The sequence below is a fragment of the Cynara cardunculus genome, assembly GCF_001531365.2.
Source record: "Cynara cardunculus var. scolymus isolate 2C chromosome LG 9, CcrdV1, whole genome shotgun sequence".
Classification (NCBI taxonomy): domain Eukaryota; kingdom Viridiplantae; phylum Streptophyta; class Magnoliopsida; order Asterales; family Asteraceae; genus Cynara; species Cynara cardunculus.
In genome coordinates this window covers 15,373,214-15,400,430 of record NC_037536.1, presented here as the reverse complement: position 1 = coordinate 15,400,430, position 27,217 = coordinate 15,373,214, and the positions used below count along the sequence as shown (strand labels likewise).

General features: G+C 33.4%; 2 protein-coding genes across 4 annotated transcripts; both read right to left on the bottom strand.

Annotated features, from left to right (window-relative positions):
- Nucleotides 1-4,669: 4,669 nt before the first annotated feature.
- On the bottom strand, nucleotides 4,670-12,940 carry LOC112518206 (casein kinase 1-like protein 10). The gene is made up of 14 exons (XM_025125820.1): nucleotides 12,455-12,940; nucleotides 12,304-12,344; nucleotides 11,006-11,075; nucleotides 10,608-10,756; nucleotides 10,427-10,522; nucleotides 9,885-9,955; nucleotides 8,849-8,910; nucleotides 8,559-8,622; nucleotides 8,368-8,452; nucleotides 7,122-7,248; nucleotides 6,938-7,011; nucleotides 6,327-6,390; nucleotides 5,332-5,405; nucleotides 4,670-5,241 (listed from the first exon to the last, which is right to left on the bottom strand). The coding sequence occupies exons 1-14, from the start codon at nucleotides 12,528-12,530 to the stop codon at nucleotides 4,975-4,977; spliced, it is 1,320 nt and encodes a 439-aa protein (XP_024981588.1). The 5' UTR covers nucleotides 12,531-12,940; the 3' UTR covers nucleotides 4,670-4,974.
- A 3,727-nt stretch (nucleotides 12,941-16,667) lies between these two features.
- Nucleotides 16,668-25,538, bottom strand: LOC112518371 (serine/threonine-protein kinase tricorner-like). 3 transcript variants are annotated; one of them, XM_025126041.1, is made up of 13 exons: nucleotides 25,324-25,538; nucleotides 24,586-24,760; nucleotides 23,334-23,417; nucleotides 23,007-23,248; nucleotides 22,703-22,922; nucleotides 22,071-22,150; nucleotides 21,702-21,786; nucleotides 20,110-20,241; nucleotides 19,902-20,015; nucleotides 19,613-19,660; nucleotides 18,740-18,824; nucleotides 17,822-17,878; nucleotides 16,668-16,806 (listed from the first exon to the last, which is right to left on the bottom strand). In XM_025126041.1, the coding sequence occupies exons 1-13, from the start codon at nucleotides 25,533-25,535 to the stop codon at nucleotides 16,694-16,696; spliced, it is 1,647 nt and encodes a 548-aa protein (XP_024981809.1). In that variant the 5' UTR covers nucleotides 25,536-25,538; the 3' UTR covers nucleotides 16,668-16,693. The 3 variants fall into 3 exon arrangements, with proteins under 3 accessions (XP_024981809.1, XP_024981807.1, XP_024981808.1); XM_025126039.1 differs by having other exon boundaries at nucleotides 16,668-16,800; nucleotides 25,324-25,535; XM_025126040.1 differs by having other exon boundaries at nucleotides 16,668-16,794; nucleotides 25,324-25,535.
- Between the last annotated feature and the right edge of the window lie 1,679 nt (nucleotides 25,539-27,217).

Below are 27,217 nucleotides of genomic sequence, written 5' to 3'. Positions count from 1 at the left end.
GTGATTGCAAGATTTCGAACTAATTAGCTGTTAAGATATTCGTCGATTAGACATTATATGATATATCACAAGAATATATGATATAAGCAGTAAAATTATATAATACAGTGACAAGTGTATAGTCGATCCTAAAGTCTGACTTTGAAGATAATGAACCTAAATGTAGAATTTGAAATTAAATATGATTACGTTTTGCAAGATTTCGTACTCATTAGTTGTAAAAATATTCACCCAGTTACACTTTAGATGATATATCATAAGAATTAGAGTAAATTAACGTTTAGTCCCTATAGTTTGTTAAAAGTTACGATTTTTTCCCTTGTGATTTAGCAATTAAGGTTTCGTTCTAATAGTTTGTAATGCATTGCTTCTTTCGTCCTTATGATTTATAACTTATTGTTGTTTCAGTTCTTATGGTTTACAATTCTTTATTAATTTGGTCCCTTATACTTAAAAAAGTAAGAATTATTTTAGGGATGGAAATAGCAATAAATTACAAATTATAGGGACGAAAACCACAATTTCTAAACCACGAGAACGGAAATCACAATTTTTAACAAACCAGAGGGACGAAAAACGTAATTTACTCTAAGAATTATTTGTTCATTATATAGTTTGTGAATTTAAAGAGCTTCTAAAGAACATTTAACTTTGTTATCACAGTTATAATTGTATGAAACCAGTATGGTGGTAACAATAAATCAGTACCGATTTCGTTAATCATTTATAAATATCAATGATTATAAATCAATTATCTTGATTATACATACATCATTCACTCTTTACGAAACCCTACATGAAGAATAGCAGTATAAAGCATAAGAAGGAAAAGAGAATTTTTGGATCTTTTAACTCGTCCTAGATTACAGTGTTCTTTGGAGTTTGCCTGGTCGCCATCAGTGGCAACGAGGACATATCGTGTTTGCATGACGTAAAATTTAAAGTAAATATTGCTTTCTATCTAATACGGAAAATTCCCAGATATGTTCTATACGTGCCAATATCTAAATCAGTATTTTGCCAAGATTATTGGAATCAGTATTTTTCCAAGATTATCAGAATCAATACTTTGCCAAGATCATGAACATGTCGTTATCCAGGTCAGCAACTAAATCATTCATGTATATTGTTGTGCAATAGATGCTCAATGTATAACGATAACATATTTATGAAAACCTGTAATATATGTGCCAAGAATGTCGGAATCAGTATTTTGCCACATTCATCAACATATCATTTTCATTAATCATGTCAACAACTAAAGCATTGTGGTACAATGTTTGCAGTAAACGATCAGTATATAACGATATAATATCTATGAAAAATCAAATGGATCAAAACATCGTTGCTCTAACCATAAAGATTCTACACAACGGGATATAAAAATCTAGTTGTTGAATATTCACTAATTGTGTTAAATAATAATCATAATTGAATATTTTTAAAGGGTAAATTGCATGAAAAAGTCTTAAATATTTAAGTACCTGTGTAACCGGTTGAAGCATTAACCAGTTACCATGCTGATGTGACGAATGATGAGATGAAATTGGGTTGAATAACAAATAATACTGAGTTGGATACCATATCACTCGCCACATCAACATGGTAACAAGTTAATCTTCAACCGCTTACCCCGGTACTTAAATGTTTAAAATATTACATCTTAGGTATCAAAATGAAAGTTTTGAAAATACGTTACCCAAAAATCAAATTAAAGTACGTTACTTTTTCATACAATTTTTCCATTTCTAAAACATGTAGAGAAAATAAAAACAAAATTATCTTTTATTTATGTTCATAAAAACTCTAAATAGATCAAAATTTGTTATTGTCGAAGAATAAAAATAAAATTTCGATCACTGGTGTTATGGATAATCAGATAATTCTATATTTACCTTCAAATATCAATAATGTCGTAGCAGTTTATTAAATGTTTCTCAAGATTTGATTATTTTTTAATATTAAAAAAACCAAAACTTCGTAATCAGATTTGTCACACTGTACAACTGTAAAGAATAAGTTATTTCAACTTCAAATTACAATAACCAATTATGTACTGCATCCAAACATCCCCTTAGATCATGCGAAATACATAATCAACGTACAAAATCTCTGATATGCACAAATAAATTTAATTCGTGGTGGAAGTTTTTTGTTTATAAATTATCGTAATATTTGGGAATTAATTTAATTCATCGTTTATATTGTGTTTTTTTACAGGTGTTATTTTGATATCTTTTATAGAACAAATAAGCAATACTCGGTCACTGGACAACCATATTTTTTTCATTGAAATCGTCCGGAGTTTGACATAAAATGATAAATAGAACACATTTTCCAAGCAATAACTTCAAGACATACGACTGAAAAAGAAAGCTGACTCTAATAGAACTTACACCAGACGACTCTGATAAAACACAACAAATTTATGACTGGAACACAGAAATGCTCAGCCAGAAGGTGGTCTCAAAGTGAGAGTTGTTGAAACTCCATTTTCTCCCCGCTCATTGCGAATCGCGGCTTGGTTGGTTTGTGGAGCCGGTGGGAGCTGAATCGACTGTAACGGCTGAGAGGGTGGAGCCATCCTGAGCTGCAACGGATCAGTGAAGAGAATCGCTGGTCGAGGTGGCGCATTGTTTGCCTGTCTGGCTCGATTGGCTGCAACACTCAAATGTAGATCCAAATGATGGATCAACATGTGAGAGTTTTTGCAAATTTTGTTGCAAATGAAACATGCAATTTCTTGGTTACCTTCCATCCCTAATGTGTTTGATAATGTGAACCTTGGTTAAGTGGTTTTCTTTATATACAAAAATTTGTTGGTAGGGTGGGGGGTGGGGCATGAGGGGGGAGAATCATATACAAAAATTTGTTGGTAGGGTGAAGTGTGGGGCATGAGGGGGGTAGGGATAGAGTGGTGACGGGGTTCAGTATTACAAGTGCCAGTTGTATGGTCGATCTTTAAAAGTTTAACTTTATGAGAAGATATCATGTAGGATCATATGAAACTAAAAAGATTACATATTCAAATTTTGGATTTTATTAGCTGTCAAAATATTCTCCAGTTACGCTTTAACTGATATATCACAAGAAGCACATGTCCATAGTTAATTATCATGTTTATTGATTCAAAAATCGTGAATTTAGAGGTTTTTATAACCTACTGTTGTATTAGGAGATGGTTGTGCTGATACCCGATGGCGAAAATGTCATTGGAACAGTTCCAAGCAATGGATGATAAACGTGTAACGATAAATACGCCATTGGTTAATTGCTTACAGATTATATTCCATAGATAATTATAAAATAAATGTTATATTCTCCATATAAGGAAATTTTTCATGATATCATGTTTCATGTGTATCAAAAGGTATTGGGATCAACATTTTTTTCGTTGCTGACATCTGAAAACTATTATCAATTTTTTATTCAATAAATTTAACTTACATTTTTAAACCATATCAGAAAACAACGAATTTTTTTTAGCAAAAGCACAAAATAATTAATATATATATATATATATATTAATTGTAAAAACTACGGTCATAAAAGAGCATCTAACCATCTACAAAAGTTATTCAGGTCTGTTTGGCTAATACTGGGAAATGAAAATGACTGAGAATGAAAATGTGAATGAATTTTCAGTTCCCCCAATTTAACCAGAAATGAAATATTGGGCTTCTATAGGAATGAGCTCATTATATTATAGAAAATCAAACAGTTTCTTTTATTTTTATTTTCATTAATTATTGCTTAATACCTCTAAACAAGCACTCCCTCACAATTACTCTAAAATGAAAAAAAATTCAAAATCTCCAATAAAATTACAGTAAGACTTCAACAGTTTCTTATTTTTTAGATTTCAAAAATAATTATAGTATTGAAATATTTAATAATATAATAAATGACTTTTTCCTCTATTTTTCTCTTTATTTCATTGGAAAAGTTTTTCTAAAAGTTGTTAGAGCGTAAAAGACTCTAAAAACCATGTTTTCTCTGTTTGGAGAAGCTGTTAGAGATTCTCAAGATTTTTTTTTTTTTTTTTTTTTTTTGGCAAAAAGTAGTTTCTTTTTCAATGTTATAAAAAAAAGAAATAATTAACATAGCGGGTTAAATATCTAGGTTAATAAAAAAACAGCTAAAAGGTGATAAATTTGTAAACTGTAATACCACATGTAATGACACTATCGTAAGCGTTTACCGGTAAAATTTAACATTATCATCTACTTACTGGGTAAGATTTTAGTCCACAAAAACGGTATCGTATACAACAATTTACCTGATAAGCGCTTACCGTGGTAAGGGTTGTCACCCTCACTTACCGGGTAAGACTCTTGGTTCTTGTCTCGTTCTTACCGAGTAAGATTCTTGGTTCTTACCATATTCATCCCGTAAGGTAATGTGACTTAGTGTTCACTTACTTGAGTAAGCGTTTTTATAGACGACGCCTAACTTAAGAAAACGCACGTCAATTTAGAACCTTTTCTATTGCACGCACGTCAATTTAGAACCTTTTCTATTGCGACGAGCCGATTGGACGGTAGCCTGATCAAAACGTCGATTATCGAATACTAAATCTTCCCTATGATAAGTAACGAGCAACGTTTACATTTCACTACAGATAAATGTAAACCGGATAGAAGATCTATCGAAACCTTAGAACAGATAAAAACCAATGATGTTACTAAATTTTCCTTTATACAGAGTGTCATTAATACCGATATAACACGAAGAACACGAAAGATTTTTATGAAGTTTCATTTAAAATCATGCTCGAAAAGTGCAAAACCGACAACGAAATTTACAACGGGTAATACCCTTTTCGCTTATTCAAGATGCCCCACATGTCATGGTAGTAATACATTCCGGTGACACGAGACTCGTGTTTCGGGTTCGGCTGGGTCGAGTGAGCGTAGAAACCACGATATCCATTTTTGCAAGAGCTAAAATTACTTGAATAAAATGGAGGTTTTTTCACTTCCTGATCGAGAGAAACTCTAAGCTCCGGAGCGCATCGTCATGGCCGCCGCCCTTTGCGGTACGAGAAAAACCCGACAGTTTGGTGTCATACCCAGGTTGGACTCGATGAGTGGTCGACAAGCGGCCAGCGCTGCTCGAGACATGACGGGTTAACCGGCCTTCGGTTGCTTCACCTGAGGAGGTTGGTCTGCCACCAGCGATGGCAGCCCGTTTTGACGAATCCCCGTTTCGAGATGATCGAAGTTTTTCAGAATCGGGTTGCTGTGGATCAAGAAATTATAAGCTCGAGTTAGTACGATCTTCGTTACAGAATCAGATTCGGGTTTTAACTTTTAAGGATATAAAGTTTACCACATCTTTCGAAGAATTTCTTCTCGAAAACACTTCTACTGCACCCAAGACTCTATCACGGATATCTTGACCAGCTGCACAAAAAGAAGCAAGTCGCGGTCGTTAGTTTCAGACCCGAAACTCCTTTGGTTCGGATACACCACACGGGCACCGTGAAAACGCTCGATATGTGCCTACTGAATCGCCAAAAGAAGCATTCTCAACGGAAGGATCTAGAAGACTCTAGAAGGTTTAGTGATTCTAGGGACAAGGGGCTGTTTGGTTGTTTTTCCATAAACGGCCTATTTGTTAGCAAATAATGAGCCTAATGGGATTCACAACTTATTTTGTAGTGGCTTAATAACATAGAAAGTGGCTTCTTCAGTAAGCTTTTAGGAGAAGCTTTATTCAGTAAGACGAGTTTTTTCCAAACCTACCCCTCCCATTAAAAAACACGCTCCTTCCATCTATGAAACCCCCTTCTGAACAAACACCCTCCCAATCTATCCAGACAGATTAATCCACATAGACGGCTTTATCCATATAGGATTTAATAAAAAACCAACCAACCAACCTCATGTATGGTTAAGATCAATTGCCATTTGTTTGTTGTGCTGAATGACAAACCCAAAGTAGCAGACTGGCCCAATAAGTTCCAAATTAACTTAAAATCATGTTGCACGGAGATGTGTGATGGGATGTTACAAATACTTTTTTTGGTGACCCACTAGGCTCCGGGGGATTATTTTCAATTATGCCACTTACATTGTTCCGATTAAGTTCTTATTATTTCCTTTTGAAGTCATTTTACATTATCAGCTAGCTTTTACCAAACATGACTAGTTTATCAGCCAACATCTAGCTTATCATCTAGTTTGCTAAATATAGCTTCAAAGATTTCTCTTTGTATCTAAAAATCAAAAATGAAGTGAACGTTGCCTCAAAATCATTTAACAACGTACGATTCGACAAATTGTATCTAAATGGTATTTGTGTTTCATTTACAGGGTCTATACCTGAGGTTCTTCCAGGCTTTTCGGCTGACGTTCCAGCGTTTACACCTGCACTCCCACCAATCGGCTGCCAAAAATGGCAGGAAATAAGTATACGTTCTTATAAAGATACTCCCTCCATCCCAAAATAATTATCTCGTTCCAAAATTAAGTGTATATACTTTCCAATTCTACCCTCAATTAAATGGTGGAGAATTTCTTTACTCCCTCAATTATTAAGGGTAAAATTGTCATTTAATTAATTAAAAAGTGTATTAATTACACATTTCTAAAACTATGCGCCTTTATTATTTTGGATGGAGGGAGTATATCGTGGTAGACGGAGGTTCAGAGGAAAACCCAACCAAAAATGAAAAACTGAGGAACACCCTAATAACCATTCATCTATAAGGTATATACATGTGCATACAAGTAATTGAAGATGTTTCCTGGTTTCTACGCACGTGTGAATGTTATGCACCTGTGCATATGCTGGAAAAATTACTTATGAATTACTTGTATGCACATGTGCATAGAGTGCAAATGAATGGTAACTAGCGTTCCTCAGTTTTTTATTTTTTTTGCGATTTTGCTCTGAAGCTGACCCTATCGGATTGTAAACAATTTGTACTTACTCGTCCTCTGGAGCTGGCACCAATTTGAGGGTACTTCAATATGGTCCAATCGAACACATAGTCGAATTGATATCCTGCGATTATGATATTTCCATGAGATGAAGAATCAGAAAAAAAAAGCTCAGTGATTGTAATATAGTTTCCTATGAAACGTTAATGTTTAAATTGGATTGTGAGTTTTGACCTTCGCGGATAAATAGGTCTCGGAAAAGCCTCTTCAAATACGAATAGTCAGGTTTATCCTCGAATCTCAATGATCGACAATAGTGGAAATACGATATAAACTCCGATGGGTATGATTTACATAGCACCTGTTGAACAAGATTCCATCGATGTAAAATTCAAATTGCTCGATTATCAGGAAATTAATTAACTATAAACGGCAAGAACTTAGCTTTTTCAATATATTCATATATAGGGGAGATTTCATTTACAAACCATTTAATTCTAACAAACTATACAAACCATAATCAATGCTTATATTGGGAAACAATAGAGATATTTATGGACAATGATCATGATTCATTAATTTTATGATTGAGATATATATGGAAGACGATAAGGTTCATTCAAATCATGGCTTTAGATTAGGAAATAAAATGAAATCATATATTTATTAGACTAGATGGACGGCTAAGATTGGTTTGTTAGAATTGGATGATTTGTAAATGAAACGTCCCCTACACACACACACATACATATATATATATATGTATATATATGTATATATATGTATATATAGGGTCAGGTTCAGGGAAAACCGCAAAAAAGAAAAATTGAGGAACACCCTGGTAACTGTTCATTTGGACGGTATGCACATGTGCATACAAGTAATTTGTAAGCAATTTGTCTTGTATACACATCTACATAACATGCACACGTGCACCAAGAAACAACTTCAATTACTTGTATGCATATGTACATACCGTCCAGATGAACAGTTACCAAGATGTTCTTCAGTTTCCATTTTTTGGGGGTTTTTCCCTGAACCTCCCTCTCTCTATATATATATACACACACATATATTTATTTATGTATGTACATAGACACATGTGGTGCGCTACATATATAGATGTATGTATATGCATCTAAGGGGAGGTTGAAATGAGAACCGTGAATATTTTGAGAACATGAAAACCAACTATTCATGTTTTATTCGATGAATGACGTGATAGATATTCACAATGAAAATGCATGGTATTCATGATTATTCGGGGTTATTCATAATGAATAATACGTGAAATAGTTGGTTCCCAGGTTCTCAAAAAAATTATGGTTCTCATTTGAACTTTCGTCTATACATTTAATGTATGTACATAGATACATGTGTCTACATTACATATATGATGTATGTATGTATATGTGTGTGTATCCTTCCTGTTTTACTTATATGATTAATTGATCAAAGAACACAGGGGTATATATAATACCTCTATTGGAGTAAACATCTTCTTTTCGCTTATTTTGTCGTATTTCTGCTTCTTGTTTCCTGCTTTCAGTCCCTGCCACGGAAGGCTTAGGACACACGTAGGATTTCGGTTAGAGCACGGGAGATAAACGACAATCACGGGGTCGAAAAAATAAGATGAAAGATTGGCAAAAAAACAACACATCTGCTCACCTTCCTCTTAGGAAATACATAAGAACGTAACCAAGAGATTCAAGATCATCCCGTCTACTTTGTTCTGCATGATCATATATAGATTTAAGTATCTAAATGCATCAAAATCTTTAACAAAATCTTCATTAAAAGTACTCCCTCCATCCCAAAATAAGTGTCTACTTTCATATTCTACCCTTAATATGAGATGGAGAACTTCATTTTGTTAATAACGGTAAAATTGTCATATGGTTAGATAAAATGTGTATTAATTACACATTTCTAAAATTTATGCCTTTTTTAGAACTCACCAACACCAAGGTGCGTATTGACACTTGCATAGCGAGCGGTGCCCGTGAGATTCTTGTTTTCCCTGAAATTTTTTCAAAACAAGTTCATAGTTGAGCGTCAATCCGAAATGCTTACGATCGAGTATAAATAGACACGAAAAGACGACAAATAAAACACAAACAAGATAAAGATGAAGCAAAAACCCAACATAGATAAATGCAATCAGGGATTGAGCATAGACCAAACCAAATGAACCAATTATATTGGTGGGGGTCCGGGGTGGGTAAGATGTAGGAAGACCTGACCACCACCCCAAAAAAGTAGAGCAGTCGTTTCCATAAAGACCTCGAGAAAGTTAGAGGAGATAAAGTTTTGAAAAGATGGTTAAGTGTAAGCAATAGCATACAAATAGAAGTCGGTACAAGAAAAACATAACCCAGATAAGCTATTAGCATTTAGGAGGTGACCCTCGTGCACCACGGATCCTCTTTTTTTGCAAAAGTATGGGACTTTCGGCTGTTCCATGAACCCCCCCCCCCTCTCTTTTTATGCTTCTCACCATAATTTCACTTCTCACCCGAACCCAACCCTATATCTCTCTCTCTCTCTCTCTCTCTATATATATATATATATATATAGATAGATAGATAGATAGATAGAAAGGGGGGGGGGGGACGTTCAACGGAAAACCCTCAAAGAAATGAAAAAGCTAAGGAACACCCTGGTAACCATGCATCTAATATTGCATACAAGTAATTGAAGTTGTTTGTTGGTTTCCATGCACATGTGCATGTTATGCATTTGTGCATGCCGAACAAATTACTTACAAATTGCTTGTATACACATGTGCATACCGTAAAGATGAATGGTTAACAGGGTGTTCATCAGTTTTTCATTTTTTTTGCGGGTTTCCCCTGAATCTAGCCCTATATATTTACTTCAAAAATCCTAATTGATCCAGAATTTGCTCCATGGGATCATAATTGGCCATAAAGTAGATAAGATACAGAACACACTAACAAAAAAAGGTAATAAATTTTCGAAAGATGGATTTACCTATATGGTATGTGTTTATGAGTTTGAAGATCTCTATACTTTTTCGCGAGGCCAAAATCAATGACGTAAACCTGCCAAGACAAGGGCAATCAGATGATAACCGAGCTCAGAAGTTGGATCCATGAAATTTAACATACCGTTGCTCCAATATTGATATGTTTTTTCTACCTTATAGTAAAATCGAGTTATGATTTTGACATCCAATTATTTAACTACCATTTAACATAAACCAATTAATCAAAATTCTGAAACAAAATGGTTAGCAATAAAAGAAAACAGGTTTTAAACTACCACCAATTTTGCAAAAAGTTGTGCAAAACGGGTATGAGCCACCCTCTGACCTAGTGGGAGGCTGGGCTCTACTGGTAACCCGGGTACCGCCAAGCAATGGCCCTTTGCTAAAAAGAAGTGCATGTTTAATGTTTTAGAGCACAATAACGAGACTACTTTTCAAATGTCGTAAAAAGAACCCACAAAGATACGCATGCCACTAAAAAGTGCAAAAGGAAGTGATGTAGAGGCTAAATAAATCGAACAACTACCTGATTAGCTTTGCGGCCCAAACCCATTAGGAAATTGTCGGGCTTTATGTCACGGTGAAGAAAACCCCTCGCATGCATGTACTCGACTCTGTTTATCTGCGGAAAATTGGTAGAAATGAGAAAAGGTTTTGATTTCAAAGAACGTTCTTTAATGAAGTTGAGTTCCCATAAGCTTTCTTACTAGTTGATCTGCAAGCATTAGAACCGTTTTCAAGGTGAACTTTCTACTACAATAGTTGAAAAGGTCTTCGAGGCTCGGTCCAAGAAGGTCGATAACCATGATATTATACTCCGTCTCGACACCAAACCACTTGAGGTTCGGTATTCCAGCTTCATTAATAATGTAAACAAATTATCAGACGAAAGTATGACCTTATAAAAACTGAATGACCAACTGTTATGAACAATTGTGCTTGATATTGAACATCATTCTTCCCAAAACGCGCGGAAAACACTATACTTTCCGATTATACCCTTAATTATGACATGGAGAAATTCATTACTCCCTCAATTATTAAGGATAAAATCGTCATTTAGCTAATTGAAATGCCGAAGAAAAAAACAGAGACCAGGACTCACTTCCTCCTTGGAGAAGCACGTATATTTTCGATTCATAATGAAGTTGAGGATGCTTCGTTTTGACAGATTCCTGGAGAGTATAATAAGAACATAGAAACTAATTTAGATTTGATATTAAGGTTTAAGAGGGATGGAACTCATCAAAGCAGTTAAAAAGTTAAAAACCGTTCAACAGGCATGGTCATTGGTATATTTAGATATATTTATATATATAGGGTCAGGTTCTGAGGAAAACCGCCAAAAAAATGAAAAACTGAGGAACACCTAGTAACCATTCATCTGGATGGTATGCACATGTGCATATAAGTAATTTTTAAGCAATTTGTCTGGTATGCATAACATGCGCAGGTGCATAAAAACCAAAAAATAACTGCAATTACTTGTACGCACATGTGCATACCATCCAGATGAATAATTAACAGGGTGTTCCTCAGTTTTTCATTTTTTTGGGTTTTTGCCTGAACCTTTCTCTCTCTCTATACACACACACAGACACACACATAAGGGCAGCTTCAAATGAGAACCATAAATATTTTGAGAACTAGGGACCACCTATTTCATTTATTATAATTTATTCATGATGAATAACCCTGAATAATCATGCATATTATTCATCATGGATATCTATCACGAGATTCATCTTGAATATCTAATGGAAAAACCTAGTGATTAACTTTTCAAACCATCAAGATTTCACCTCTCATTGCAATAAACCATAGTTGTTGCAACAATGCAACCAAATACATAAGGAAAACAAAGGATTGTACTGTGATGTGTTCATAGAATTCCACAAAACTGCTAATTTCTTCGGGTTTTTAACAAGAAACACTCTTTATCCGCTACAAAAAAGATTCAATTCAAGTACTTGGTGTTTGAAAAATTAATCCCAAAATCAGAAACATTGTATACCATCTAGGGGATTATTTGGTTGGTTTTTCAGTGAGTCATGTATGGATAAAGTTGCCCGTGTGGATTAATCCGTCTATATAGATTGACAAGGTTTTTGTTTGAGAGGGTTTTTCATAGAGGGAAGGACCATTTTTTTCATTGGGAAGGGTAGGTGAAAAACACTTGGCTTTTTGCATAAAGCTCCCCTCCAGAAGCTTACAAGCTTCTGGATAAGCTACTTTCTATATCCTTAAGCCACTACCAAACAATCATATATAGCTAACTGAATAAGATGCGAGTCTCATTAAACCCATTAAGAACATGCTCTTAGTTTCAAGATCAAATGTATCAAGAAACCAAATAAAAGAATTATAATCTTAGAAACAATGATCAAGAATTGAAGTCAATACCAGCTTAATAGCAACTTCTTCCCCACTTTGAATATTAACACCTGCATATCATCAAACAACAAGATTTAATAACTATTTAAGAATCAAATTCAGATATGAAAGCCTTCAATCAATGATGACCAAGTACAGTAAAAAAAAATCAAATAAATACCTAAATAAAGTTCACCAAAAGATCCACTCCCAATTTTCCTTCCAAGCTTAAACTTCCCACCAACAACATGATCCATGATTCTTTCTTCAATAAACTCTAAATCCCAAATCAGATTCACGTATAGCTAATTTAAAAACCTCAAAATTAAACTAAACCCTAGTTGATAATCTCAAAAATAAACCCCAAAATTTGGATGAAAAGCTACAAATCGACTAGCAAACCAACACACTGTACAAAATCAAGAAACACCCAATTGAGATTTGTTTGAAAGAATACAGTAACACTGGCTTTCGATTAAGAAAAAGAGGGTTTTGAGAACTAATTTAAGTGGAAATAATACAAAATTGAGAACACCCTTGATGGTTATTGGTAGAAATACGCGGGTGGGAGGGGACAAACGAGCGAGGATTGAGGAAGGAGATGGGGGAAAGGGGAAGATAAATTGATGTGTGATTTGGAGAGTTAAAAAGAGATGAATGGAATGGAATGGAATGGAATGGATTGGATTGAATTGAATATAAAAGAAGATTGGAGATGGGAAGGATCGTGAGGAGGAGGATGAAGAAAGAGGAAAGCATGTAGTAGTGTTCATAAAATAATGAGTTGATTATCATTGAATTGATTTGGGGTTAAACCATTCGCTATTCTTTATTTGACTACTCAAAACACGTTTTCATCTTTCTTGGTTACGTTATTTTTCCAACAACAAATTTGACTTTTTTAAAAACATAAGTGAAATAACGAATTAGATATCCAGATTAATAAATGTAATTAAATAAATTATATTTGATGGTAAAATAAATACAGATATATTTATAAAAAAAATGTATTTTTTTTCCTTTTTTTCATGCTCAACAACATGAAACCGTGTTTTCTTTCTTCTATTCTTCACCAAGAATACTAATTAAAGCTTTTCTTTCTTCTCTTTCTCTTAAATTTGAGAATACTACATTAGAGATTAAAAAAAAAAGCTCAGTATTTTTGGGTTTGGACCCGAGTCTTCTAAACCTGTTCTAAATAGTAAAAAGAAGGCCTAAACTTTTTAAAGCCCGACACAATCGAGCTTTTCCAGCTTGAGTTTTTCCGACCCAGATCCGGGTTTTGAGACATGGTCCAGACCAGACTTCAGACTCAGAAAAGCCTAACTCACACTGGACTTAGGGGTTGTTTGTTTGCCTCTTAATAGTTTCATTAAGAGCCGGTCTCTGAATGATTAAAATTTGAATCTTGTTTGGCAAAAAAAATTATCTTTTTAATGGTTCTAAAACTCTCTGAATGATTTAAACGTCCTAATTTCGTTATAAACAATTATTAAAAAGTTATATTTTATTTCGCACTATATTATGAGAGCCTATGAATCATTGTTGACCACTTAATTATTTTACATTAAACCATTTAACAACTATTAAATAAGGGTTTCTTTTTCATCTTCACTCTCTATCATGGAACCAAATTAAAAAAATTAGGAATTTTATACTTATTAATAAAACAAGCCAAAAATAACTTTCAAAATATATTATGACGTAATAATTATTAATTGGTAATTAATTGAAAAATTGTAATAATTAATAATAATATTTATTTAGATTTATCACACGTATTATAAAAATTATATTTTTTTATTAATTAATAGATGCATGAAAAACGTGAGTAAATAGAAAATTACAGGTGGAGTAGTGTGGCCTCCAAGTGTCTTGACTTCTTCCACGTGTTAAACCAGCCTATTTATTACGTCTTATAAAAATGACTTTTCGACCATCACATCCTGTTAATTGTTAAATGAGTCAAATTTGGTCCCTGTAGTTTGTCAAAAATTATTATTTTTTGTCCCTATAGTTTTGAAATTATAAGATAGTTATCGTCATTTTCAAAAATGTTCTGATCTAGTCCCATCCTCTAACGATAGTTAGAAGATTCCGTTAAGTAAGATGCATTTTCGTCCTTTTATTGATTGTTTGTCTTTTATCCAATCAAAATCCATTTTATGATTGTGTGTTTTTGATTGGGTAAAAGACAAAAAAATCGATAAAAATATGAAAATACTGCTCATTTAACGAAACCTTTTAACGACCGTTAAAAGAGGGACTCAATCATGACGTTTATACAAACCACAACAGTCTCGTTGTAATTTTGAAACTGCGAAGACAAAAAGTGTCACTTAAATAAACATTAAAGCGGAATTTAACAACTAAAAGTTTAAATAGGTAAATACTTACTTTCAACCCCGAACAAGAAGAGTCGAACACGAATTCTTTGCACCTTGATGTCATTTTTTATAGGCTCTAGATATCTGGTAGCAGTGATTCTTCTTTCTTTTTTGTTTAATTATTTTATATAAGATTTCAATTTGTTCTACATTATTATTCAAAAGACTTAGGGCACGTTTTGAAAAACATTGTGGCATCATCGTAGCTTGTAAGACTTAAAGGCTAGACATCGTCAACATGTCATGTCACGTCACACGTCATTTAAAGCCTTATATATATATATATATATATATATATATTAATTCCGTAGAAAAAAGTTTATAATTTCTAGAACAATAGGTATTAATAGATGCAAGCAATATTCAACGTTACTTGTATATGGCCAAATTGGGTCTGCTCCACCCCGGGGCCGGTTTAGGACTGGAACCGGGACCGTTTACGTTTTATATGAAAATTCAAGCCTCGGCCCAAGACTGGTCACGGGATTGAGACCGGGTGTAAATAGATCAAGTTTTTTTTTTTAAATTAAGTTTTTGTAAATTTAATATCAAGCTTTTTAATATTTCTACAAGTTTTTTAAAATTTTTCAAGACTTTTTAAGTGTTCCAATACTAAATATAGAAAATCATAATTATAAAAACATCTATAACATTTTTATATAAAAATATATAAAAATATATTTTTAAAGTGCGTCTAAATGACCCAATTAGAGATTTTAAAGTATATTTCAATAAGATATTGTTCAAAAAAATCTTCAAACAAGATTTGTATATGTTCAACTTTTTTTTTTGAACCAGTTTTTGTGACCAGCTTTGTACATGGAGAACGAGCAGGGTATTTTTAGTTTGGATCGAGACCGGTTACAAAACGAAAATCTCGGTTTGACCCGACCCGGGAGTCGGGATTGTCTTTTGACCATTTCCACTTGTATAATTTCAGGTTTTGGATGGGCCATGGACTAAGTTTTAAAATGTCGGGCCCACCCAAGCCCAATAGGCAACCATTTCATTTAGGTCTGCTTATATATGAACTCATATGTTATAACTTTATAATTAGACATACCGTTACTTGTTAAATGAAAGATATCTACTATTTCTTATTCACATATATCAACATCAGTGTTACCTTTTTATATTTTTAATGTACGGTTTAAGCTGATTCTAAGATAACCATCGTGGTTTACAAAAAAAAAACGTTTGAATGCAGTCCCACCCTTTAACAACCGTTAAGAATTATGTTAAATGAGAAGCATTTTCTTTATTTTATCGATTTTTTTTTTGTTTTTTACCTGATAAAAAACACGAGGACCAAAATCATAAAATCAATTTTGATTAGGTAAAAAACAAAAAACTCGATTAAAGAACAAAAATACCCCTCATTTAACAACATTTTTCAACGGTCGTTAGAGGGAGGGACCAAATTTAGGCATTTTTGCAAACCATGATGGTTATCTTGTAATTTTAAAAATGTAAGGATGAAAAGTGTTATTTTCGAAAAATCACAAGGACCTAATTTGAGTTTATTTTAATATTTATATATGTCAAATTAAACTCGACATATCTTTACCTTTATTCGGATTTGAATTCTTGACCTCTAAAAAAATGAGGTTACTACACTGTTAGGAGGGATGTTTGTTTTTCAGTATTTTGTAAGAGAAGTCATAAAGATTACAAATTGACCCCCGAAATATCCCATGAATAGTGAATTTAAGTTCATATTCAGATATTGAAAATATACAAGTGCTACCTCCCTAAAATTACCACCCAATTAAAATACAATTTTCAAAACACAAATAAAACTGTATAAAACGAAAATACATGTCTTAAAATATCATTTATGATGCTCTATATATTGATAGCTTATAATATGTTTTGTTGCCGCCTACTTAGACCATTTTATGTGTCATTTTTGCAGTGAAATATGAAGTAGAGATTATGATAGCAACTTAAAGTGAAGAAAAATTACACTAAATTATAAGTTGAAATGAGTCGTTTTGCAACGATTTTAGCCAAATAAACCCGAAGAGTTGATGTTATCCCTTGTGCTTTTGTTTTTCAGAAACTTCTGTTTTTGGTGGCAACCGGTTTAAATACGATCCGTTTGCAGCCGTCTCAGAACCATCTGTGTCTATTTCTGGTTCTTCCTCTATAAAACAAAGTATATTAAATCAACAAGCACTGAAAATAGTCTTCAATGTGGGGAATACTTGTCCCACACCGGAAGAAAAAGAAAGCTTACTCACTTTTATATATAAAATACAAATCATATGGATTCAAACTCTATATCTCCTCGTTGTCCCACCAATCAACTTCTGACACATTTATTTAATTTATTATTTTTATTTTCTCTTTTCAAGAAAATGATGATATGTCAGGGTCGGGTGGATTGATGAACAAAGAAGAGACATGGAGTTTTTCCTTTGTAGCATGAAGTATATTGACTCAACAAATCAACGATCGTTGAAAATAGCCTTCAATATATATTTATTTAATTTATCTTTCTGTTGTTCTTTTTTCCCAGTAAAATTAAATGATATGCCGGGGATGGATTGATGGATAGGAAAAGGACAAGGAATTTTGTGGCACATGATTTGTGTTCATTACTAGATGGACTAATGAAGGTTTTCCCAAATTATTTTATGCATATTTGATTTATATTTTTTATTTTTCAGATAACGACAAATGACTACATTGCCTTTGCATTTTGAAAAAGAGACTGTCTGTGTGAATAAAAAAAACTTGGGAACATCTCCAACAGATTCTCAAAACAGAGAAAATGTAGATTTTAGGCATTTTTTTGTTGTTATAACAGATTCTCCAAAATGGAAAAAGTAGGAGAGGTAGTGTAAAAATCTCTAAATTTGGAGATCACTTCAAAAATGATTACAATGAGACAGAAATATTATTTAATATGTTTCTCCCAGTAGGAAACTATGAAAATAAATATTTAGAAAGAGAAATATTATTTTATTAGATAAAAGAAATATTTTAATAATGTAATTAATGTTGTAATTTCCAAAATGAAGAATCTGTTGGAGTTGAATGTGTTTTTGTTTTAGAGATTTTGAAGTTCCATTCTCCATTTTCGAGAAATTTTGGAGATGGTTTTAGTAGTTGTTTTAGAGGGTTTTGTAGTGAATAAAAGAACGAAAGAAGCATACCGAATAGTGACTTGATTGTTGGTCTCTTCGGTTTGTTGCTTTTCTTTTTAAGTTCAGCTGCAACAATAAATATGACACAAGATGAATCAATGTTACGAACTTAGAAGACCGGTGAAAATCACCAAAGAATCATTGGCCTAACGGTATTCAGGTAATTAGTAAAGCCGAGCCTTCTACAAGGTTAAGGGTTCAAACGTTGGTGAGGAGTGTGTGAATATTTGTCGTATATAAATATTATATATTTAAGAAGAAAGGCATGTGCAAATTCTAAAATCATGAGCTCTGAATAATGTCATCAACTTTAATCTTAGAGTAAATTATAAATTTGTCCTTGTGGTTTGTTAATAATTTCGATTTTTGTCTCTGTCGTTTAGAAATTGCAATTTTCGTCCCTGGATTAATTCCTGCCTTTAAAGTACAAATGACCAAAACAGTAAAGAATTGTAGATCACAGGGATGAAACAACAATAAATTGTAAATCAAAAGAACAAAAATAGCAATGAATTACAAATCATAGGGACGAAAACCGTGCAATTTTTCTATACCACAAAGATGAAAATCGCAATTTTTAACAAACCACAGGGATGAAAAACATAGTTTACTCTTGATCTTAATTCTTACATAGCAATGACTTTTAGTTTAAACCGTACCCAGTATATCCCACTAGGAGGTAGGGTCTGAAGAGGATATGATGTACACAGACCATATCTCCACCATTGACATTGATTACCAGCTTAAACCAAACCTACCTAGTATATCCCAGTATCCCACCAGGTAGGGTATGATGTACACAGACCATACCTCCACCACTGACTTCTAGTTTAAAGTCTTGATTTTGCATCATGAAATGGAAAGCTTAAACTATGATGATAGCATCCTATATCTACTTGGGTTGATGAGAGAAAAAGAGAGGGATACCCATTCCGGGAACTTGATAATCATTAACGATCTCAAAGTTCTTGTATGTGTATCCAACAAAGTTGATATCTTTGGATGAAAGCATCTGCAGATGATTTAAAGAAAACGGCATAGTGAGGAGGAAAACAAGAGACATAATAATGACAACCCGACATATGCCACTACAACAAAATCGCTTTATAGGATGCCATAGAGGTCTAAATGTCCTAATAAACTGCTTTATAGATCTTAGGTTTATAAGATCAAATAAATGTGTGTCCTATATAAAGGTGTTACGACAGGATGTCCATACTTATTTACACATCTTCACAAGTTTTTTAGGATATTTTTTAAATAAAGTGTTTTAGTAGCTTTTTTATATGACATTTTTGAGACATGTCTTGTCAACAAATTTTTATAGGACAGTTGTTTCTCTAAGATACTTTTTTAAATAATGTCATATAAAAATCTAATATGACACTTTATTTTAAAATTGTCCTAAAAAACTTGTTAGAACACCCACAAGCCTCCTATCAACTTATTGTAACACATTTATATAAGCCTCCTATGAACATAAGTCCTATTAAGCAGTCTATTAGGATACACTAGGACACTAGGAGGCTGTTTGGTTCAGGCATAGGAATGATAATGACGGGGAATGATAATGACGGCTTCTGGGAGATGAACCCATTATATTATATAAAACCAAATAATTTATTTTATATTCGATGATCTTGACTGCTTAATACCTCTTATCAAACACCCCCTCAGACATAATATGACGTCATATAAACCAATTTTGTTGTACTATGCATATATATTCGGTATCATATCTTTATAAAGGAGCACACGAGATTGTGAATGCCCATTATGAAGTCAAGAGAGCAAGTTTACCCGTCTCCACGGCCCAGATCTTGCTGAACTATTAATTTGGTGTTCAGACTGAAACAACCGAGAAAATAAAGTATGTAAGAGAAAGCTCATGTATACATCATGCATATAATCAAAGTACAAACCAAACAAACCTATTATATCCCAACAGGATGTGGGGTCTGGGGAGGGTAAGATGTACGCAGACCTGACCTCTACCCAAAGATAGAGTGGTGGTTTCCATGAAAACCCTCAGCTTGTGAAAAGTGTGACAAAGAGAGTCATATAATCAGAGTACGATAGAAGAAAATACCTCTTCAAACTTTTCGAAATTTTGAGTATCCAACTCATCATTAACTTCAGGAATGAATGCGGCTTCCATTTGATAAATTCTATCCCAATCGATTCCTCTAAACCAAGGATGAGCCTATATCATAACAACACATTAAAGTAAGTCATTTTGTTTCAACTTTGGTGCTTGAAAAATCCAAGAAGCTAGAATAGGACACACCATACAACACCTTTATTTCATCTGCACCTTTTGAACCCAGCCTTTGGTTGACATTACAAAGCAGTTTGCTAATTAGATCTTTTGCCTCTAGCGAAAGCTTTGCTTCTTCAGGAAACTTCAAATGCATTTTCCAATTTACTATCTACAAATGTAAGAAAATTAGCACCCATAATATGTAATAGAAGTCGTTACATGTCTAATTAATTTCATATCATCTATATAATGGTGTGAGAATATGTGGAATCCCATTAGATTACTCTTCAGAAAAACCCTTGAGAAGAGCAGTGAGGTTCCAACATATATTGAGGAGAAAAGGTTCTAGTCTAGCCGATATGAGACTCCAACACTCCTCATTAGATTACGTTTCAAAAAAGCCCTTGAGGAAGGTTCCAATATATATTGAGGAAAAATGATCCAAGTCTAGCCGATGTTAGCCTCCAACATGCCCCCTCCAACGGAGACTAGACGGACACATTGCCCAATTGTGTCGAGAGGGGGATAAATGAGTGCAGATTGACCCAGAGTCTCGAGTCCCTAGAGTGGTACACTTTTGGCTCTGATACCATGTGAGAATATCTAGAACCCGTTAGATTACTTTTCAAAAGAGTCCCGGAGGAAGTAGGGAAGTTCCAACGTACATTGAGGAGAAAAGGTCTAGCCGATCTGTGACTCCAACAAATGGGAAATACCAAATAGCTTATGGTGTAGAACAAGAAGGTTACCAGACCAGTTGCTTTAAGTGAGAAGAGTGATGTTGGAATGTAGACAATCTATATGTTATTGGAAAATAAAGGTAAAAATAGTGATTTTTCACATATAAAATGAGTTGAGAAACGTTAAGATATAGAAGAGAATATAAACAATTTAGATGCAAAAGAGAATGCATAGCTTTACCTATTATCGACTTTACATGAACATACTCCATCTGTCTCAAAATAAATGTCTTTTGCTTACAACATAAAAATTAAGGAGATCACTGTTAGATCTTTGCAAATAAAAAATCACATGTTTTGGTTATAAGGGTTTGTATTTATTTCTTTACTAGACATCTTAAAACTTGGGTTGTGTAGAATTATAGTAAACTGTGTTGTATATGATAGAACACTTTCATAAACTACAACCAACAGAAGTAACAAAAGAGCTGGATGATCAAAAGAGGAATATTCTGAAGAACCAAGTTGAATTGCACTTGAATTTCTATAGATTACCAAGGAGGAAGTAAATGTTACTAGAAACTGAACAACGTCAATCAGCTTGTATTTTGGAGTTAAAATAAAACACTTTGCACAAGCTAGGGTCTTCACGGAAGCAACCCCTCTACTCCTTAGGATGGAGATCAGGTCTGCATACCCCCCACCCCACCCCACCTCACCTCTAGGTGGAATATACTAGGCTTGTCTGGTTTGTTTGGTTCTGGGATTAAAATAGAAGACATTTTGGCCATTAATTTGAGACCTTTGGCCATTAACTTGAGACCAAGAGAAAATTACAGAAAACTAAGGAGGTACTTGAAAATACAATAACATTTATAGATTGCAAAAAAGCTGCAGCAGTTAATAGTTAGGTTCAATAAAAGTGGAAGATTGGTTTATAATAGGCTACCTTCCTACAGGTTGACATCGGATCATCAGAGTAGAAAGGTGGATACCCCACAAGCATCTCAAACATAATAGCACCAAGGGACCACCTGAAGAAGAACAAGAATTACATAACCATTTATAAAGGATGCAAGTCAGGATGTAAGACCATCCTATTCAATTTACAGGAAAACCACCTACTACCTTTAAATTTGGATAACGATTGCAATCAAAAGCAACTGTAGCCAAGAGTGTGAACATACAAAGCAATGATTCTTAAATTATAAAAATAAAATAAAAATAATGAATGGAATCAGGTTTAATGTATGAAAAATCTGAAGTGTTTCTACAAAAACATCATGAACCCATAAAGAAATGCTGGTAGGGCACTTACCAATCACATTCCAGTGCATAGCCTTTCTTCATTAGAACCTCTGGAGCTATATAATCAGGAGTTCCGACTGTAGAATAAGCCTGCAATGTCACAGTGTTGAGTTTAAGAGAACCACTCCCCAGAAACTTTTCTACCAATTGTGATACAATGTAAAAAAGATGGGTAAAATGCGTCAAAATGCAACTAAGTTTGCCTTAGTTCCTATTTAGTGTAACGTTTTTTCCTCAATCCATGTAATAAAGTTTTAAAATTTCCTACTTAATGTAACAAAGTTTCAAATTTTCCTTTATTTACTAATTTGACTGGTAACATGCTTATCTTGTAACATTTGATGACGTTGATGTCAAGTTTATCGTCCACTTAGTTGTTAACCCTTTTGGAAACATTTCGTAAACCTTTCATAAACGGGTATCCAATTCATCAAATGTAACAAGATCAACAAGTTTCCGCTCAAAATGGGTACAAAATAAATTTGAAATTTGTTACATTGATTGAGAAAAAAAGTTCTTCGTTACACTAAATAGGAACCAAACAAAACTTTGTTGCATTTTGATGCATTTTACTCTAAAAAGAAGATTGAATCCACTATAGATAGTTGCAGAAATTGAGTATGTAGGAGTAAGATTCTTTACAAGTGTCCTCCTATTTTTCTGCCAATGCTGTAATTGTTCTTGTTGTGTTCGTCTTGGAGCTGCAGCGCGCTCATTGCTTGTTGAAGTTCCACTCGCATTGTCAACAGATGAAAAATCTGTGTCTTCCAGTGTACTACAATCTAAAGGTTTACACAATCCAAAATCTGATAATCTCAAATGACCATATCTATCAAGTAGCAAATTATCTGGCTTGATGTCTCTGTTGCAAAAAACGTAGTGGAATATAAGTATACAAAGTGGAAATGAAGTTCGTAAAACATACCAAAGCCAGTTATAGGCATACCTATGTACATAGTTATGTTTGTGGATGGATTCAATAGCTAAAACTGTTTCGGCAACATAAAATCTGGCTTCGTCTTCATTCAAGGTATCCTTTCTCATAAGCAGGGTCATCATGTCTCCACCAGGTAGATATTCCATTACGAGATATAGATATTCGGCATCTTGGAAAGAGCAATACAGCTTGACAATACAATTGCTGTCCACCTCTGCAAGCAGATTCCTTTCAGCTCTCACATGTTCAACCTAAATGTGATCTATAAACTAAGTACCAGCCAGCATATAGGGTAAACGAAACATAAACATTATCCAGAACCAGAAAATTACATACTTGGCCTCTACGAAGCATTTCTGATTTCTTAAGTTTTTTCATAGCATATACACAGCCTGTTGTCTTCTCCCTGCAGACTCTGACCTACACCACAGGATGACCATAAAACTTCTTCCAAACCTACGGAATAGAGCATATAGGAGAAAGAAAATATAGCAAGAGATAAAATTACATATCCTCCCAAAACATTACAAAAATAAGTCCTTTATCGCAAACTAGTTCAGGTAAGCTAAAATGAACCCAAAAAAATGAGGTGGTGAAGCCTAACAGAAAGCATAAAGTGGTGAACATGCATAGGGATCCAACATGAATTAAGTACTTCCACACACTCCTATCCAAAGTCAACTCCTTTAGTGTATTCCACCTGATGAAACTTCTCTTCACTATTTCCCCCATCTCAATCTGGTCCAACCTCTACCTCTCTTAGCAACCTATTCTTAAGTCGTAACATGAGTCGTTTCTAACTGGTTCATTTACTATTTTCCACAAGTATTATAATTCATGAATAGGAGCATGGGCAATCCAATCCTTGACATCTACCTCTCTCTGAGAATTATAATTGTATGCTACTGTAGAATTTCAATTCATTAACTATAAGTCTATAATTCCTCCCACAGTAATTCACAGACTGGAATACTGTAGAAGCTTACAATCACAATTCAAAGGGAATGAAAACCATGAAATCTTCAGGAGAAAACAAAGTTGTCAGAAATATAGCCCCATGCTTATCCAACTCCCGCTTTCTTAACAGGTTGGTGGTTTGGTGCACATAATAATTGATCAGACTTTTCATGCATCCAAACTGTAATAGTGAATACAGTGCCTTTATGACCTATCATCCATCACATTATTAGGCAACTGAGTAACCAACAACAGACTGCTGCACGTTTTCCCATTGAAAGCTCTCATTTCTCTACAACTCTGGAGATACTATAGCTATTAGAATATATCTATAACTGTGGAATTTTCAATAGTTGATAGGGGGAAGTTCAGGTAACATTTAGAGTATTAAAAATAGATTTATGGGAGAGAATAAATCAATCAACTCAGAAAAAAAATCCACCTTCAACCATTGTCATTGCATACATGGTTTCATTATCTACTATCCCAGAATATATTCAGCAAAAAAACGTAACATCAAAAAGGATGGAAGCTGAAAAGACAAAGGTAGAGCTAACATTAAGTACTAGTATAACCATGCCATGTTGTCTATCAGCCCAAACTGAAAAGAAAAAATCAGAGCAACCATTACCTCACCAAAAGCACCCTTCCCAATCATTGTGAGTAGCTCAAAATCATCAGCTCCCATTTTGTGCCTCTGAAGGCGCATGTATTCAGTTTCCTTCTTCTCTAGAAATTTAAGCAAGTTGTTTTGATCTTCCTCTGAAACATCAGCATCAGCTAGTTTCTTCTCAAGTAAAATTCGCCTATTGAACGAAAATTGAAGTGTTATCTTTCTTTAGGAACCAACAGATTGCTATTCTCTATTATGCGAAGGGTATAGACTAAATACATGGTTTAGTTTGGCCACATGATGTGAGGTGTTTCTTGGTCCATAAGTGTAAATACTTGATTCAATGTATATTTTTCAAAAGAAAGGTGTAATGTTCTATAATCTTTGGTGTTTTGTTGGCCACGTAATCTGCTCCATTTATAAGTCTTGCCTAAGTCTTAGACTTCAATGAAGCTGCCTGGCTGAAAGTCATAATCTTAGGTGCTTCTTGGTACATTGTGGAGAACCGGTAAGCATCTAAAGATAGGATAGATGGAATAGATAATACATATGTTTTTAGGTAATAGTAAAGTACAGAACAGATGTAAAGTTTCTGCTAAATTTTAGCTTCTTGTAGTCTGTATCAAGCCAAACAGATCCAAGGACAGCGAAAGCATTACAAAAACCCCAAGTGCAAAGAAAAATGACAAGCCTATAAAAATCACCCATATTTAATTGACTTTAGAAGTATGTAATTTCATGAAGACTGTGATATACCTTTCTCTCCTCTCCTGCAAATTCCTCATTTGCTCCTTGTAATGGTTCTCAATATATTTCTTAGCTGCAGCAACCTTCTGCTTTGTTATAGCTGATGCCTCTTCACCAGAAATTTCATCTTCACCCCCACCCATCGAATCCCTCCTCCTGTTATTTGACCTTAACCTGTCTCTTGGTTGAAACTTGTGTAGCCAACTCCTTGCTGAATCCATAAATTTCTCTCACCCCAAGAAATTCATCACCAACCCACGAATCAATACCTCAGAAACACACAAATACTAAGGATTTCCCACTGGACAACAGATTTCTGCAATCACATTGTATTCAAAATCAATGAAAATGAACACATCATTGGAGGAAAAACGAACATCAAAAGAATAATGTACAAGAAGAAATGTTCCAGATCACAACTTCATCACAGTTATTGACGATTCTGTTTCAAACGAACTCATGAAATATTCATATTCCAAATGCAAATGACAAACAATAAACATTACAGAATTTAAGCTTACACAATTCCAACACATCTCTTTTCAAGATCCCATAACCTCAAACCAATGCATATATACCAAGATTTCAAGTCGTAGACCGAATTTTCACAAAGATAAAGCACAATATGCAATAAAAAGCTCGCAGATCAAAATACTTTATAAAAAAACGCGCCTCAAACAAAAATCCAACTTACCGTAATGAAATCAAACTAATCCGAAGAAGCAAAAACAAAAAGAATCGGCTTGAGTTGATGCAGAATCGGCCGGTCAGTCAAGAGGCACCAACGAATTCCTGTGTCGGAGAGATAATAATGCAAAATTATATCGATCGATGGAGGAAGTTTTATATATGTGAATTAATTAATGGATATGGATACATATAAAGAATCATTCCGCCATTTTCGTGCTTGCCTTCTCTCTCTTCAAGCTATCTCGTTCGCATCTTTGTTGCTGCCCACACCTATACATACAACCTCCATACACATTTGCATTTTATATACCTTCGTCAAGTTTTCTGTTACCTCTTTTTTGTTTTTTCCTTTTATTTATATTTATTCGAATTTTAATTTTAACTCCTTAAATAATTATTGAGTAAATTAATATTATTTTCATGACATGTTTAATTGGATATATAATTTAATCGAAATATCTTTTAGAGGGATAATCTTTTCATAAGTTTTTTCAATTTATTTATTTTTATTATAAGGGTACTCGTACAATACAACAAAATATATCTCGATTTTATTGTTTTCTTTTATTCGTTGTCTATTGATATAATACAATTTTATATGATTTTGAAAAAATGGTAATATTTTTTTTATTTTTGAATAAAATATAAATTTGAAAATATTGTAATTAAATTTTTTTTTTAAAAATCATATTAATATTAAATTAATTATTTAAAAGTTCTCGTTTTTTGTGTAATTTCTTTTATTTAATTTTTTATTATAATTTAATTTAAGTCTAATAACGAATAATTTATTTTTGATTTAATAATATAATTTTTTTTATAAAGGTAATAATGAATTATTTTATTAGTTTAATAACGAATTAATTTTATTTTTTGGTTTAATAATTTATTTTTTTATAAAGATAATAATTAAGTATTCTATTATAACTCAACAATTATTCTAATTATATTTTAGATTTTTTATATTTAAAATGTGATGTTTATCATGTATATGATTATGTTTATCTGYAGTTAGTTACAYGAATTCAAAAATGGAGGTTTAATAAGTTGTATTTATACTCAATTTACTTGTAATCTTGAATTTTAAATAATATGTATCAATAAGTAGTACTTCATTTATAAAAAATGGTTTCTAAATTTTTTTATCAAATGTTTTATAATATAGTATTAGATTATAAAATATATATATATATATATACACACACATATATTG